The 13,325-nt window shown below is 38.6% G+C and overlaps 1 protein-coding gene across 3 annotated transcripts in view; it reads right to left on the bottom strand.

Annotated features, from left to right (window-relative positions):
* Positions 1-783: 783 nt before the first annotated feature.
* Positions 784-13,325, bottom strand: part of LOC111368593 (DNA damage-inducible protein 1-like) — a 15,934-nt gene continuing 3,392 nt past the window's right edge. For 2 of the 3 annotated variants that reach the window (XM_022989932.1, XM_022989931.1), the window contains 10 exons: positions 13,185-13,247; positions 13,061-13,105; positions 4,214-4,275; positions 3,998-4,091; positions 3,677-3,769; positions 3,521-3,590; positions 3,319-3,386; positions 1,748-1,787; positions 1,459-1,490; positions 784-1,137 (listed from right to left, as the gene is read on the bottom strand). In XM_022989932.1, coding sequence (XP_022845700.1) covers positions 1,009-1,137; positions 1,459-1,490; positions 1,748-1,787; positions 3,319-3,386; positions 3,521-3,590; positions 3,677-3,769; positions 3,998-4,091; positions 4,214-4,275; positions 13,061-13,105; positions 13,185-13,247 — 696 coding nt within the window. In that variant the 3' untranslated portion in view covers positions 784-1,008. Of the gene's footprint in view, positions 1,138-1,458; positions 1,491-1,747; positions 1,835-3,318; positions 3,387-3,520; positions 3,591-3,676; positions 3,770-3,997; positions 4,092-4,213; positions 4,276-13,060; positions 13,106-13,184; positions 13,248-13,325 lie in introns of all 3 variants that reach the window. The other variant, XR_002698013.1, reaches the window with a different exon arrangement.

Genomic DNA, 13,325 nt, shown 5'->3' with positions numbered 1-13,325 from the left:
ATCTGAATTTTTTCTTCTTCGTTTTTTTTTTTTTTTTTTTAATATTAATATTTTTCCATGTAGACTATTAATTTTGCAAGTACAGGAAATTTACACAGAAGCTGTATGAAATTTTAAAAAATGTGACTTGTCAATTTTTTAACCAAGGCAGATGAAAAACAAAATGAATTAAAATTATGCCACATCATTTGTTTTGAATTCCTGTATAGCTCCTGTGAAGAATTTTCTGTACGTAGATGGTAGCTCATTTTTCAATTACACAAACCCAGCATTGGAAGATAAAGAATTCAAGACCATCAGGATAAAATCTCTACCGCTAACACCAAGAGCACCCAGTCCCTTTATTCCTCATCACATTCCCTTTATATACCAGCTGCTGCAGTGGCACTCGCGTCTGCTTATTCGACCTCATAAACTCAAAACATATATTAAACGTCAATATAAAAATTTATTAACAAATTTAAAAACAAAAGATAGTAACCTTTTCTTCCATAAGGGCTTTCAAGTTCTCAACCTGATCAAACATTATCATCAACCAAAAAGAAAAACAATGCGAACAGCAACAGGGTTTTATGTAAGAATACTTTAAAGTAATTGGTGTTAAAAAAAAAAAAAAACTAACCTATCATGGCTCTCGTCAAATGTTTATATTTTGTCATGTTCAATTCTGTTTAGTCTTAACTTACCAGAAACGTAAGAATAAAAGTTCAAGTTGTTACCACTTTTTCGGGCAGTGATCGGGAAAAAAAACAAAAAACAAAAAAAAAAACAAAACAAAGGTTAGACAATGAACTATGAAGTAGACAATTCTTCCATCACATTATAAAAGCTCCAACCTCTTCCTTCAATTCCCCCAATAAAACACACAAGTCCTCTTCAATGTCAAATCTAGTTTCCTGGTAAGTTGAACTGCAATAATTTTCTCTGCAGTTATCAAATGAATAAATGTTTTTGAAGCACACAAGTTACAAAATAAATAATGACCTATGAGGTTACATAAAATCATCTTCATCCCCCAAAAAGAAATCCAGCAGCTTGTTCTTCATTACCATCAAAAAACTTCAAAGCTTGAATCACTTGTTCTCTTTTAAATCCAAGCTCAACAAGCTTTGTTACCTTCGCTTCAAAATCAGGTCCCTGCATACAAATCACTTTTTTTTTTAGTCAAGTTGATTCAGATTATTCCAGCATTTTATTACTCTTTTTTTTTTGGGCACAGAAGAACTTTCTGAATTCCCAGTAAAAAAGAACAATTCTAGTTCCACGTAACATAATTATAAGTTTAAACACGATTCCAGTTAAAGAAAACTATAACATTTCACCTAGTCCAAGGTGAGAATAAATGAGGCAAAATTAATCAAAATAACAGACGAACTTGGATAAATGTCAAACAAACTAGCAATTGATACCGAATTTGCCACAGTTGAACTAACATAAACATTTCTAACTAAAATCTACCTGTGCAGCATTCCCGCCAGTGCTTCCGGTGGCTGAAGTTAGAAGGTGAACAATTAGTTAGATTCCATTTACAGCAAGCAGAGCAAGAAAATCAGAAGGCAAAAGGTAAATAAACACAACAGCAAAGAATTACAATAATACAGTAATAATACTTATGGAACTCGAACTCCACGGGTTGCCTCCACTATTTTACGTCAAATCAAACAGAAATATAGGCTTCAAAAATTATGCTGAAACAAACTAATTATAAACATAATAAAGCAAGAGATTTCTGAAATATGGAACTAACCAGAAGGTCTTCCTGTTGGGGTATTGATGTTCTCGTTTGCCTGAAAATCAGAAAATAGAGTTGAGATTGTCTGACGGCAGTTTACATCTGCACAAGTAAAATGTGCTCCCTTGGTAAACAAAATAGCTAAAAAAATAAATAAATAAATGTTGACAAACATCTTCTAACAAAGTATATAGAGGTATAAAAATACAAATTATTGATGCCTATTCACCAGATAGCACATAGAGAGAAAATACTGTAAAAGAGCACCTGGGATAAGTACTTATTATTGCTTCGCTAAAAGCTTGTCTGGGAGGTGTTTATAATCACTTTAAATTATAAACAAAAAGAGAAATGAATGGTGATAAGTGGTTAATACTTATAGATCTTGCAAAATGTGGGGATAAAAACTGGGTTTGACCAAAAAGAGTGCTCATATTTTAAACACTTTCCAGACAAGCACCAAGAGTAAGGATCTTCAGTCCCTGATAAATTTAATTTAATTGTTTTAAAACCCACTTGAGGGCGGACCAGTTCTGCAAGTTTGTCCAATAACAAAACTCTTATCTGGTTAAGATTACAGGTCGTAACTACTAGAGTCAAGAACCGCATAAAACCACTGAAAACTGATCTGGCTCCAACATTTTTCACATTCCAGCTAATATTTTATTTTTATTTGGAGCGGCAGTGAGGGAAGAAAAGATTGAAAATAGCTCTTACAAGGGTGACAAAGGATTTTCCCTCACCGGCAACCTACACCACCCCTACACATTTTAGCTCTTCAATCACATTTCTACATAAGCATAAAAGAGCATAGGTAAAAACAAGAAATCAAGAGCATGTGTCGATAATAGTTTGTGCAAAACATTGAAAGATCGATTTTCTATTTTCATCATTCCTCCAAAGATATACAATGTAGTCTTCCTTCATTCAGATAGATAATCTGATTTGATTGGATATTATGATATATTTTGGGTGATATTGAATACTGATGCTGAGGATTTTTTTCATGTATCCTTGTTCAGATTATAACGAAAATAGAACAGAATGATTATAAAAGGAGACAATCTAGTATGCCTAATGTTCACCTAATCCTTCAAATCAGTCCACCAGTGAAACACCAACAAACAGGTTCACTGAACGGATATTGGTGATATAATAAATGGTCCAGGTTTATAAGGTTAGTCCAGCAGAGATGATGAACAAAAAGGCCCAAATTGTATCAATACCATATAAAACAAGGCAAATTTCAACTTGACACAGTTTTTGGTAAGGTTTCATAATGCATTTTGTCCTACTAGGGAAAAGAGTTTATAATGCTCTCTTACGCAGAGAAATCTGCAATTTGGTAATCTCTAGCGAAAACCTTCACCTTAACAATTTGATATTTATGCAAGCCCGTTTCAACTCAAGACGGGCACTGTTTCAATACTAAATTAAAACAAAAAACAAGCCAGACATTATAAAGGCATACACCTCTAGCCAATTATATGCTCATTCTGCATGACACTTGAAAGACAAAAATAACAGAATAAAGAGATGCATAACAGATTGGAAGTAGAAAGCAACGTGAAGAGCAACTTTCTTACTTGTGCTCCAGAGCTAGATGCTTCCTTCATCCTCTCTTCGTCAAATAAATTAGATGGAATGTCCTTTTCTGGAATTTCCAAAAAATATTGAATTAAGATTACGAAAAATCAAATTTAAACAATTGATGCACATTAGGATACTTAATGGTTAGTGTAAAAGTCAATATTGTTAAAAAAAAGATGAACAGATAACAAGATCAACCTGCCAGAAAAGGCACAGAAACCTCTCCTCCACCAACTCTCAAGACATTCTCCTTTAGATCAATTATGCACTGTCAATTGCAGTTATGTAAGCAACTCATTACGAAATCTGAATTCAATCTAATTAAAAGAGCAAATTTAAGTATGAAAAGGCTACCTGGTGCTTGCGGAGCATATCCAGCCCAAAAAGAAACTCCATGTTGGGAGAATCCAGGACCGTGAAGGTACAAGGGTAAAAATTATTCCCAATCTACCATTTTAAAATAATAAACACATCAAAGTAACAGGAATGCCATGTGTAACAGGGCATAAACAGGGGGGAGGGGAAGAAAATGAAAATGGTTTTAAAAAGACTGAAAATGCCATGTGTAACAGGGCATAACAAGGGGAAGGGGGGAGAAAATGAAAATGGTTTTAAAAAGGAAAGAAAATCATCTTTAGTCCATCAAAATGAGATAGCAATGTATTACATGCATACCTTGATGGGAGCAACATGTATCCGACCGATTATCTCAGATTGACCAACTCCTTGAGCAATACCCCTATACCGTGTATCTAAAAGCCTCGACAATCTGAAGGAAAAAATGGTAAACAATTAGGAATAAATATCTATTCAGAAGTACCAGTATCCTGGTTTACTGAAGAATGGATTAATTCCACAATAGGGAGCGGGAGAAAAAGCAGGATCTCATACCCGCAACGCTCGGCACAGCTTTTAGATATAATTGTTGACTGAGCTCCACTATCAACAAAGGCCTTAACAAAGACGAGTCAAATAAATACCTCAATTAAAGCAAGAGCATATAGGATAATAAGGAGCTCACACATGACACAAGGAACTATATAATCAATAATGTACAACATTTCTTAGTTTTAGTGCCCACTCAAAGTGAGTTGACTGTAAATGCAAGAACTTTGTGAAGTCACAAGCTCTCAAAAACCAACCATTGAGCTCTCAGGTAATTCAAGATTCAACACATATACAAGAACTTTGTAAAGTCAGTGTAATAGTGTGCCAGCAGATGGAAGTGTGTTTTAACTATCCGTAAAACAAAAGACCGCCATGCCAATGCTTCGAGTATTTTAGATTGTGTTGATTTCTCTAATGGGAACGCCCGAATCCACCCCAGTATGCCTACAGATATCTTATTCAAGGGCATTTCTGAAATTTAAAAAATTTCAAAGATTCCTCTCAAAGAGTACCAAAGATACCTGCGGCTATAAACTCTCTATCAGCCCTTTCTCCTACTCCATTTCTTCATTTTTTCCCCTTCATCTAATTAAAAGAGGTCAGTTGGTCCTTGGCTGGACTTTGATTACTTGTTATAGTTTGTCACAATCAAAGGTGATGCAGGACCAAACTGAAACAATTAATTGAGACGAAAACAAATCTATAGGGGGAGGGAATTAAAGAAAAGAATGGGGAAGAAGAAGATTCAACAGAAGGAGAAAAAGAAAATAGGAAAAGGGAAATTCACAATAAGCCACCAAAAGTATTATTCAATCATCAACTGAAAAATTACAATGCAAAATAAGTTTAAATAGTAAAACAAACCCTCACAAGATTGGGCCGAGCCCATACAAGTCCAATTCACTAAATAATAGTTCAAGAAAATAAATAAAACTTAACTAGAAAATAAAATAAATAAATACCCGATGTCCTCATCAACTCCCCGAGGTGGGAGAAAACTCGACCCTCTCGAGTGAATATATCACTATAGGCTTTCGTCAATCTCCCAACCATAAACTAAGTGGCTGGGCAAGCGTCTTTCGACGTCCGTAGAAATGTGTCAGTGGAGGTCTAAATCTAGTATCCTCACCAGCCCCCCCGAGTGGACAGAAGGCGATCTGGGCCAAGGAAGATCCGACTGACTCCGATAAAACTCCAATAAATCTGGATCCAGTTGCTGTAGTGACTCTCTAGAGATCCATGTACAGTCAGAATCTGGTCGAGCAACCCAAGGAACAAGGAAGCGCTGAACCTCTTAGTCATTAGTTAACACAGTTTCTTCATCTAAAATAACATCGATTTTATCTTTGTGTGCTGTGAAAGGTGGTAGTGAGGTAGAAGTGGCCAAAGAATCAGGTTCAAAGTGAACAAAGGGAGGTAACAAAGAATCATCTAGGGGAATGAAATGGCCTTTATAAGCAACTAGATCCTCAACATTGAAAATAGAGTGGTAATCAAGGTGTGGTGGAATGTAAACAACATATGCATTTGGACCAATCTGCTTTAAAATTTTAAAAGGACCAGCGCTACGAGCGTACAATTTGGAGGCGGGTCCATGTAGACGCCGCTCTGGCCTAATGCGAACCATAACATAATCTCCAATGTTAAACTCAACATGTCGTTTATACAAATCAACTTGGAGTTTATATTTTGTATTACTGGCTTCAAGTTGTTAATTGATCTCAATATGCAAATCACGAAGATGTTATGCAAATGTTTCAACGCCTGTGGGGACACAGGAATGAGATCTAACGGTTTCCTAGGCTTATACCCATGAACAGCTTCAGATGGACTCATATCTAATGAACGATTTATGAAACTGTTATACGCAATTTGCGCTATAGGAAGGATCAAGTCCCAATTACGAAGATTTTCCCGGACCAGACATTGTAACAAATTACCAAGACTACAATTAACTACTTTAGTTTGACCGTCAGTCTGAGGGCGGTAGGCCGTAGAAAAATTCAATTTGGTACCCATCCTTTGCCACAAAGTTCTCCAAAAATGGGCTAGTGAAACGAACATCCCTATCAGACACAATGGTCTTGGGAAGCCCATACAATTTGACAATCTCATTAAAGAACAATATAGCAACCTTGGACGCATCTGATGTCTTGCTACAGGGGATAAAATGAGCCATTTTTTAGAAACGATCGACAACCACAAAAATATAATCATGTTTCTTTGGGGTGCGTGGAAGTCCTAACATAAATTCATACTAACATCTTGTCAAAGACAATTGGAGACAAGAAGAGGAGTGTAATGTCCTGTGCTTTGCCTCTTCTATTTGGCCAATTGACAATTATTACATGTACTAACAATCTTAGACACATCCTTCTTTAAACTAAGCCAATAGAATTGGCGTTCAACTTCCTATATGGTCTTATCACGCCCAATGTGACCGGCTAAACCTCCTGCATGAATTTCCCACGCTATAAAATCTCGCACTGATGTTCGAGGGATGCACAATTTATTGGCTCTAAAGAGATAACCCTTCTCAAGTCGGAAGCCATCTGTGGTGCCTGATTGTCCCCTTTGTAAATCAAGAAAGATATCTTTAAAATCGGGGCATGACTTGTAATCTTCTTTAAGCCTTTCAAAATCGATGACCTTGACACTCATGATCGACAAAAGGGAGACACGTTGACTTAATGCGTCAGTTGCTTGGTTCTCCACGCCCTTCTTATGTTTTAAAACAAATGAGTAGGCCTGCAAATATTCAATCCAACGATCATGCCTATTAGAGCTTAATCTTTTCTGAGAGTTGAGGTAACGGAGGGCCTCGCAGTCCGAATAAAGGACAAACTCCCGAGGCAACAAATAGTGGTGCCAATGGCGCAAAGCCTGGACCACCACATATAGTCCCTTATCATAAGTTGAGTACCGTTGTTTGGCCTCATTTAACTTCTCACTGAAGTAGGCAACAAGGTGACAATCCTGACTCAAGACTCCGCCTATACCTACCCCAAAGGCATCACATTCAACCTCAAAGACTTTGGAAAAGTCTGGAAGACGCATGACAGAGGCCTCCATCATTCGCTTCTTGACCAACTTAAAGGCCTTAGCCGCTTCTTGTGTCAAAAGAAACTCCCCTTTTTTCATACACTCCGTAATATGCGCCATAATAGTGCTAAACCCCTTGATAAAACGACGATAAAATGTAGCTAACCCGTGAAAGTTCCTGACGTCATGAATAGTTTTAGATACGGGCCAGTCAAGAATCGCCTGAACCTTGGCAGAGTCAGCATATACCCCTATCGAAGAGACAATGAACCCCAGGAAAACGACTGTATCGGTGAAGAAATAGCACTTCTTGACGTTAACATACAGATTAGTTGCACGTAGGGTAGAGCAAACTTGTGTAAGATGATCACGGTGTTGTTCCTTAGTCTTACTATAGATGAGAATATCATCGAAATAGACAACAAGAAACTTACCCATGAAAGGTCGAAGAATCTGTGTCATTACCCGCATAAAGGTACTCTGCGCGTTGCTTAGCCCAAAAGGCATGACCAGCCATTCATAAAGGCCATCTTTATTTTAAAAGCGATCTTCCACTCATCACCTGGGCGAATTCTAATCTGATGGTATCCACTCTTCAAATCAATCTTCCAAAAGATTGTCGCGCCAACCATCATATCTAGCGTATCATCAAGTCTGAGAATGGGAAAACGATACTTCACCGTAATCCTATTGATAGCGCGACTATCCACACACATTCTCCAAGAATCATCTTTTTTTGGCGTCAATAGGATGGGGACAACACACGGGCTTAAACTCTCACGAATGAATTCTTTGTGAAGGAGGTCATCCACTTGTCTTTAGAGTTCAGCATGCTCGGTAGGATTCATCTTATAATGAGGCAAATTTGGAAGGGATGCTCCTAGGACGGAATCTATGGCATGTTGAATAGCCCTTAGAGGAGGTAGATGATTAGGTAGGTCCTCCGGAAAGACATCTCGAAACTCCTGAAGGATCGACAGGACTTCAGCAGGGCTTTCTATTGTGGAGTTAGATGAAACCTCCATGACTACCAAAGCAACACAATTGAGTCACCAACAAGCGTATGCTCAAACTCCGTAGGACTAATGATATGCAATCCCTTTCGTTCCACACTCTTCTTCGTTTCCAATAAGCCAACAAGCTTTGGGGGCAATAGGTTAAGGTGAATCTTTTTTCCAGTAAACACGAAGGAGCAGGAATTGGATCAACCATAGATGGTTACATCTAGGTCAAATAACCAAGGTCGTCCCAAAATGATGTGCCCGACAGCCATTGAAATGACGTCACACCATATATGATCCTTATACTAAGGAACTGGATAGGGAATAAACAATGATCCTTGACAGCTATAGAAGAGGTATCAACCCAATAGATGCTGTATGGCTGAGGGTGAAGAACTGGCTTCGACCCTAGACGGGATACAGTAGCCATCGAAACCACATTAATGCAGCTGCCACTATCTACGATAACTTTACAGTCCTTGTTATTAATCTTGATGTGTGGAAGATGGCATGATGGCTCCAATCATCGGCATCCCTAGGCTGAGTAAGAGTGCAACGGACGATACCGACTCTAGGCGTATGTGGGATAAGGGGACTAGCCTGAATACAACCTAAGAAGGTATCTTCACTATCCTCCAAGTCATCAAACTCTTCTAACTTAAGCTCATAAACCTGGTCCTCTAGTGGCTCGTTGACTATACCTTCACGCTCTTCCATAACTAGGGCTCGACTAGGATATTTAGAAGAAATGTGACCAAAACCCTTACAATTGAAGTATTGCAAACGGGAGGACGCCCTTGAAACCTCAGAACATTTACCTTTACTATCCGATGCAGGGATAGCATTAGAAGGAGGAGGTCCTAGAATAGACTTAAAAGATGGAGTGGATGCAGAAGAGATTGAAGTGTGGGTGTCACTACGAGTTCTATACGGTGTCCTAGTCACTAACTCGTAATCCCGAACGAAAGAGTAGGCGTGGTCAAGAGTTGTGACGCCTCTAAGGACAAGCTCACGCCTAAGATCATTTCTTAGGCCTTGCCTAAATCTACTCAAGGCCGTGATCTCATCCTCAACAACTTGACATCTCATTCGAAACTCGTCAAACTGAGCAACGTATTCGGTCACAGGTCGATTGCCTTGCGTAAGTGCATTCCATTAATCCAACAAGTTATATTTTTCTTGAAGGTGACGCTTCATTTCATCCCAACTCCCAACAGGGGGAGCATGATGCCTCTCTAGAAGATCCTCAACACTTTCCCAAAAGAGTTAAGCAGTGCCAATTAAGCAAATTGTACCCTCCGATCTTCCGGGACCCCACACCAGGCAAAGAAGCGATCCATATCCCTAAATCATTGATTGAATACACTAGGATTTAGACAATCATACGCTCCTCGTGGCAAGGGGGAGATAGTGTACCATGACGGTGATATTCCCGCTCTCGTCCACGAGCCTAATTTCCTTCCCTACGATCATGTCGAGTGTGGTGTCGACCACTATGTGGACGACGATGAGATCTATTAATGGAAACTTTAGAGTTCTCAGCTTCAATCGAATATGGGGTTGGATCAAGAGTGTTCAACCTAGCGGCTAGGGCTCTATTCTCCTCACGGGTAATGGCTACCTCAATTTGGACAGCCGTTAATTGATTTTGTAATCGTGCCAACTATCGGGTGAGGGCATCAATTTGGGATGGGTCCATGGCAAGGGTACTAGAACTAGAGTCAGTAACGCAACCACTACGCAATTGCATACACGGTAACACAAGCTAAATGAAGTGCACTACTGAGATCAACAACCAACGAGTGCCAACAAGGGAAATAGTGATTGAATTTTATCTATTGTTATTATTATTTTTTTTCTTTGATTAACTAAAAAAAATTAGGGTTACGTAAGGTCCGATATTTAGCGAGCTAATAATACTAATGCAAATAAAATAAAAAGCAAAGGTACAAATGATAGGCCTAGTCACGTGGGATAAGCGGGTGAACAATGGAAGTTAGTTCGCGAATTCTAATCAAGTAAGTTTAAGGCTAAAATTATCAAAATATTAGCAACACAAAGAATTGATACAATTCTAAATAAAGCAGCAATGTCAACTAAAAATAGATAGGAGCAGTGACTCCCTAAGTTCAGTTGGTCTGAGTTGCCACTTGTGGAGTTCAGTCCAGCTTGTGTCTTATGCTCCAGTGTCAAATGTCTCCACTTTCTGAAACTACTCCTAAGCTTTGAACAATTGAGTGAGGCGACAAGACCAATCCAAACGTCGACTCTAGCTGCTCTCGAATCTGGTTGTGGCTGGGAGTATTTTTTTTTTGATGCCTCGGTAATTTAAAAATTGCTCCTCCTTGTCTTCAGTGGCTGTGGTGGAAGTGTATGGGAAGATTATACGGTGGTGGTAGGTTGCGTGATTATCTGTAGATTACTGACAGAAATGGGTCGATGGTTGCTTTGGGTGATTAATGGATGGTGGACAACGGCTCTGGGGATGCGTGCGTGTGTGGTACGAATTTACTGTAGTTGGTGGCTTATGGTAGTGATCAAAGAGAGAGGGTTCGCGGCGCTCGTTGTCGAGACCACAGGAGAGAGTTGAACGTGTGATGTGTGTGTAGAGAAGAAACCGAGATTGTGGCTGGTTGAGGCAAAGATGGCATGCACCGGTGATTCTAGCAAAGGAAGGTGGCGTCGTCGGCGTTGGTGTCGTTAGCGGGAGTAATGGCAGGTTGGGTACCGACGAGGAGCGGGGCGCCAGTGCCATGGAGAGTCCAACTTCTGGGATATTGAGGGGAAGATAGAACGGCGTCTGGGATATTGGGTTTTGGAAGACAGGTTAGAGTGGGGGTGGATTGGGTCTTGAGTATATGGGTTTAAGAGTTATTGGTTAGGTTCAGGAAGATGGGTTAGAGTGGATTGCATTTGTGAGTGGAATTGGGCTGGTTATCATGGATTGGGCCGACGATGTTTTAATAAATGTGGGTATATGTATGCTTATGGGGCTTAGGTTGGCAAGAGTTGGACTGGTTTTGTATGTGAGCCAATTGTGGGTAGGGTTTGAGGGTTGAAGTTTATGGAATAGCAATGTGGTTCATCAAGCAGCAGTCGCAAACGAAATTTTTTTCCGAGTTTGAACAGTAACTCTTTTTTTTTCAACTAAGAAAGAAAATGCTGCTGTTACCACAAAATATTTTCGCTTCTGCTATTCAACATGAAGAATTTTTGGGAAAAAAAGATGGGACGAAATTTTGGATTGTGGAGAAAGAAATTACCCAATGTTTGGCTCTGATATCAAATTTGATGCAGGACCAACTGAAACAATTAATTGAGATGAAAATAGATCTATGGGGGGAGGGAATAAAAGAAAAGAACGGGGAAGAAGAAGATTCAATAAAAGGAAAAAAGAAAATTGGAAGAGGGGAGTTTGCCATAAGCCACCAAAAGTATTATTCAATCGTCAATTGAAAAATTAAAATGCAAAATAGGTTTAAATAGTAAAACAAACCCTAACGAGATTGGACCGAGCCCATACAAGTCCAATTCACTAAATAATAGTCCAAGAAAATAAATAAAGCTTAAATAGAAAATAAAATAAATAAATATCCGATGTCCTCATCAAAAGGCCTGTAACCATTTCCTCACGAGACAATCCTTCATAGATGCAATTTATCATGATGATGAATCTGTGGAGGATTTCCAAGGACCAAGTGGACACACTCTTCTTCATCCTTTCTTCCTCCCAACATCATCACAACAATCATCTCTCTCTTTGAAATTCAAGTAATAATTTGACTGATGTAACGTATATATAGACACATATTCCAGTAAAACCAATAATGTCAAGATTTCTGCCATCATCTAACAAAATTGTAAAAATTATCAAGACCCATTGTGCAGCTTTAGAGATAATAGTCACAGAATTGCAATCCACAACTAACAGGCACCTATTACATTCCTAGTTGATGCCAGATTGTGTTCCTCCAGTTGTCTCCATAATCCACACACTATCAAATGTCCTGAACAATAATATAACAATGATGCTAGAGCAGCGGGAAAGCAACAGCAAGTTAAGTTAGGACTGGTTAGCAAAACTAGATAACGGAAAAGATGGACTGGCTATTTGGAATCCTTCGGATATTAAAGGTAAACTTCTTGGTTAGAGAGACTTGATCACGAGCAACTTCCTTACGTGCGATTTAAAATTTAGTTTATTCTCTATTTTTCAAATTAATATAGTCATCTTGGAAAGGTACTTGCAAATTTGTAATTGACTCAAATAACAATTTTCGAAAATTGCCCCCAAAATTTGTGTGAATTATCAACTGCTTGGTTTCTATTTATAAGGTTTTCCCGTATCTCTCTCTTGGGGTGGCAGGGGGCTGATAGTATATGATTTATTCCAAGGCAAGAATTCAAGAATCCCTTAACCAAAATCAAGGAACTATTCATATGTTATCGAGAAGAAGAAAAAGCCTTATTTTTTCCATTGTACAGCGAACTATTAAAAAAATCATAGGATTTGACTCCCGGGCTTAGGAATTTTTATATAACCTAAGCGACACAATAAAAGCTTTTTCAACTATACATCTTACTACTGGACACTTACCTAGCCAAAGCTTAGATCCGGCTCTACCCAAACTTTTATATTACCATAATTCCATACCCGATCTTAAAGATGCATATAGAATTCTACAAAAAGCCTTATTCAATGAAAGATCATAGTGTTTTTCCTTAGAGATGGAAAATTCGCCCATCCGGTTTTATCAACTATAGACCAGTAAGAAAGCACAAGTCACATTGTTTACCAATCCAGTACCTTCAAAGGAACGCCATTAACTTCCATGTCAACATACAACATCACCTGGAAAAAGAAGCATAAAACTTCAATGTTCATGTTGAGAAACAGCAAAGATAAAAGTCAAGCTAGCATTTGTACATACCACCCTTCCAAAAGCTTCAGGATTGTATTCTAGAGCAGCAGCCCAGTTCTCATCAATTCCTTTCTGCAATACAAAATGGCAATTCATGAAACCACGGAAATATTTCACAGTGAACATAATTAAAAAGGATAGCTCTGTGTG

This window comes from Olea europaea, chromosome 19, assembly GCF_002742605.1.
Source record: "Olea europaea var. sylvestris chromosome 19, O_europaea_v1, whole genome shotgun sequence".
NCBI lineage: Eukaryota > Viridiplantae > Streptophyta > Magnoliopsida > Lamiales > Oleaceae > Olea > Olea europaea.
This window is presented reverse-complemented; position numbering and strand designations above follow the sequence as displayed.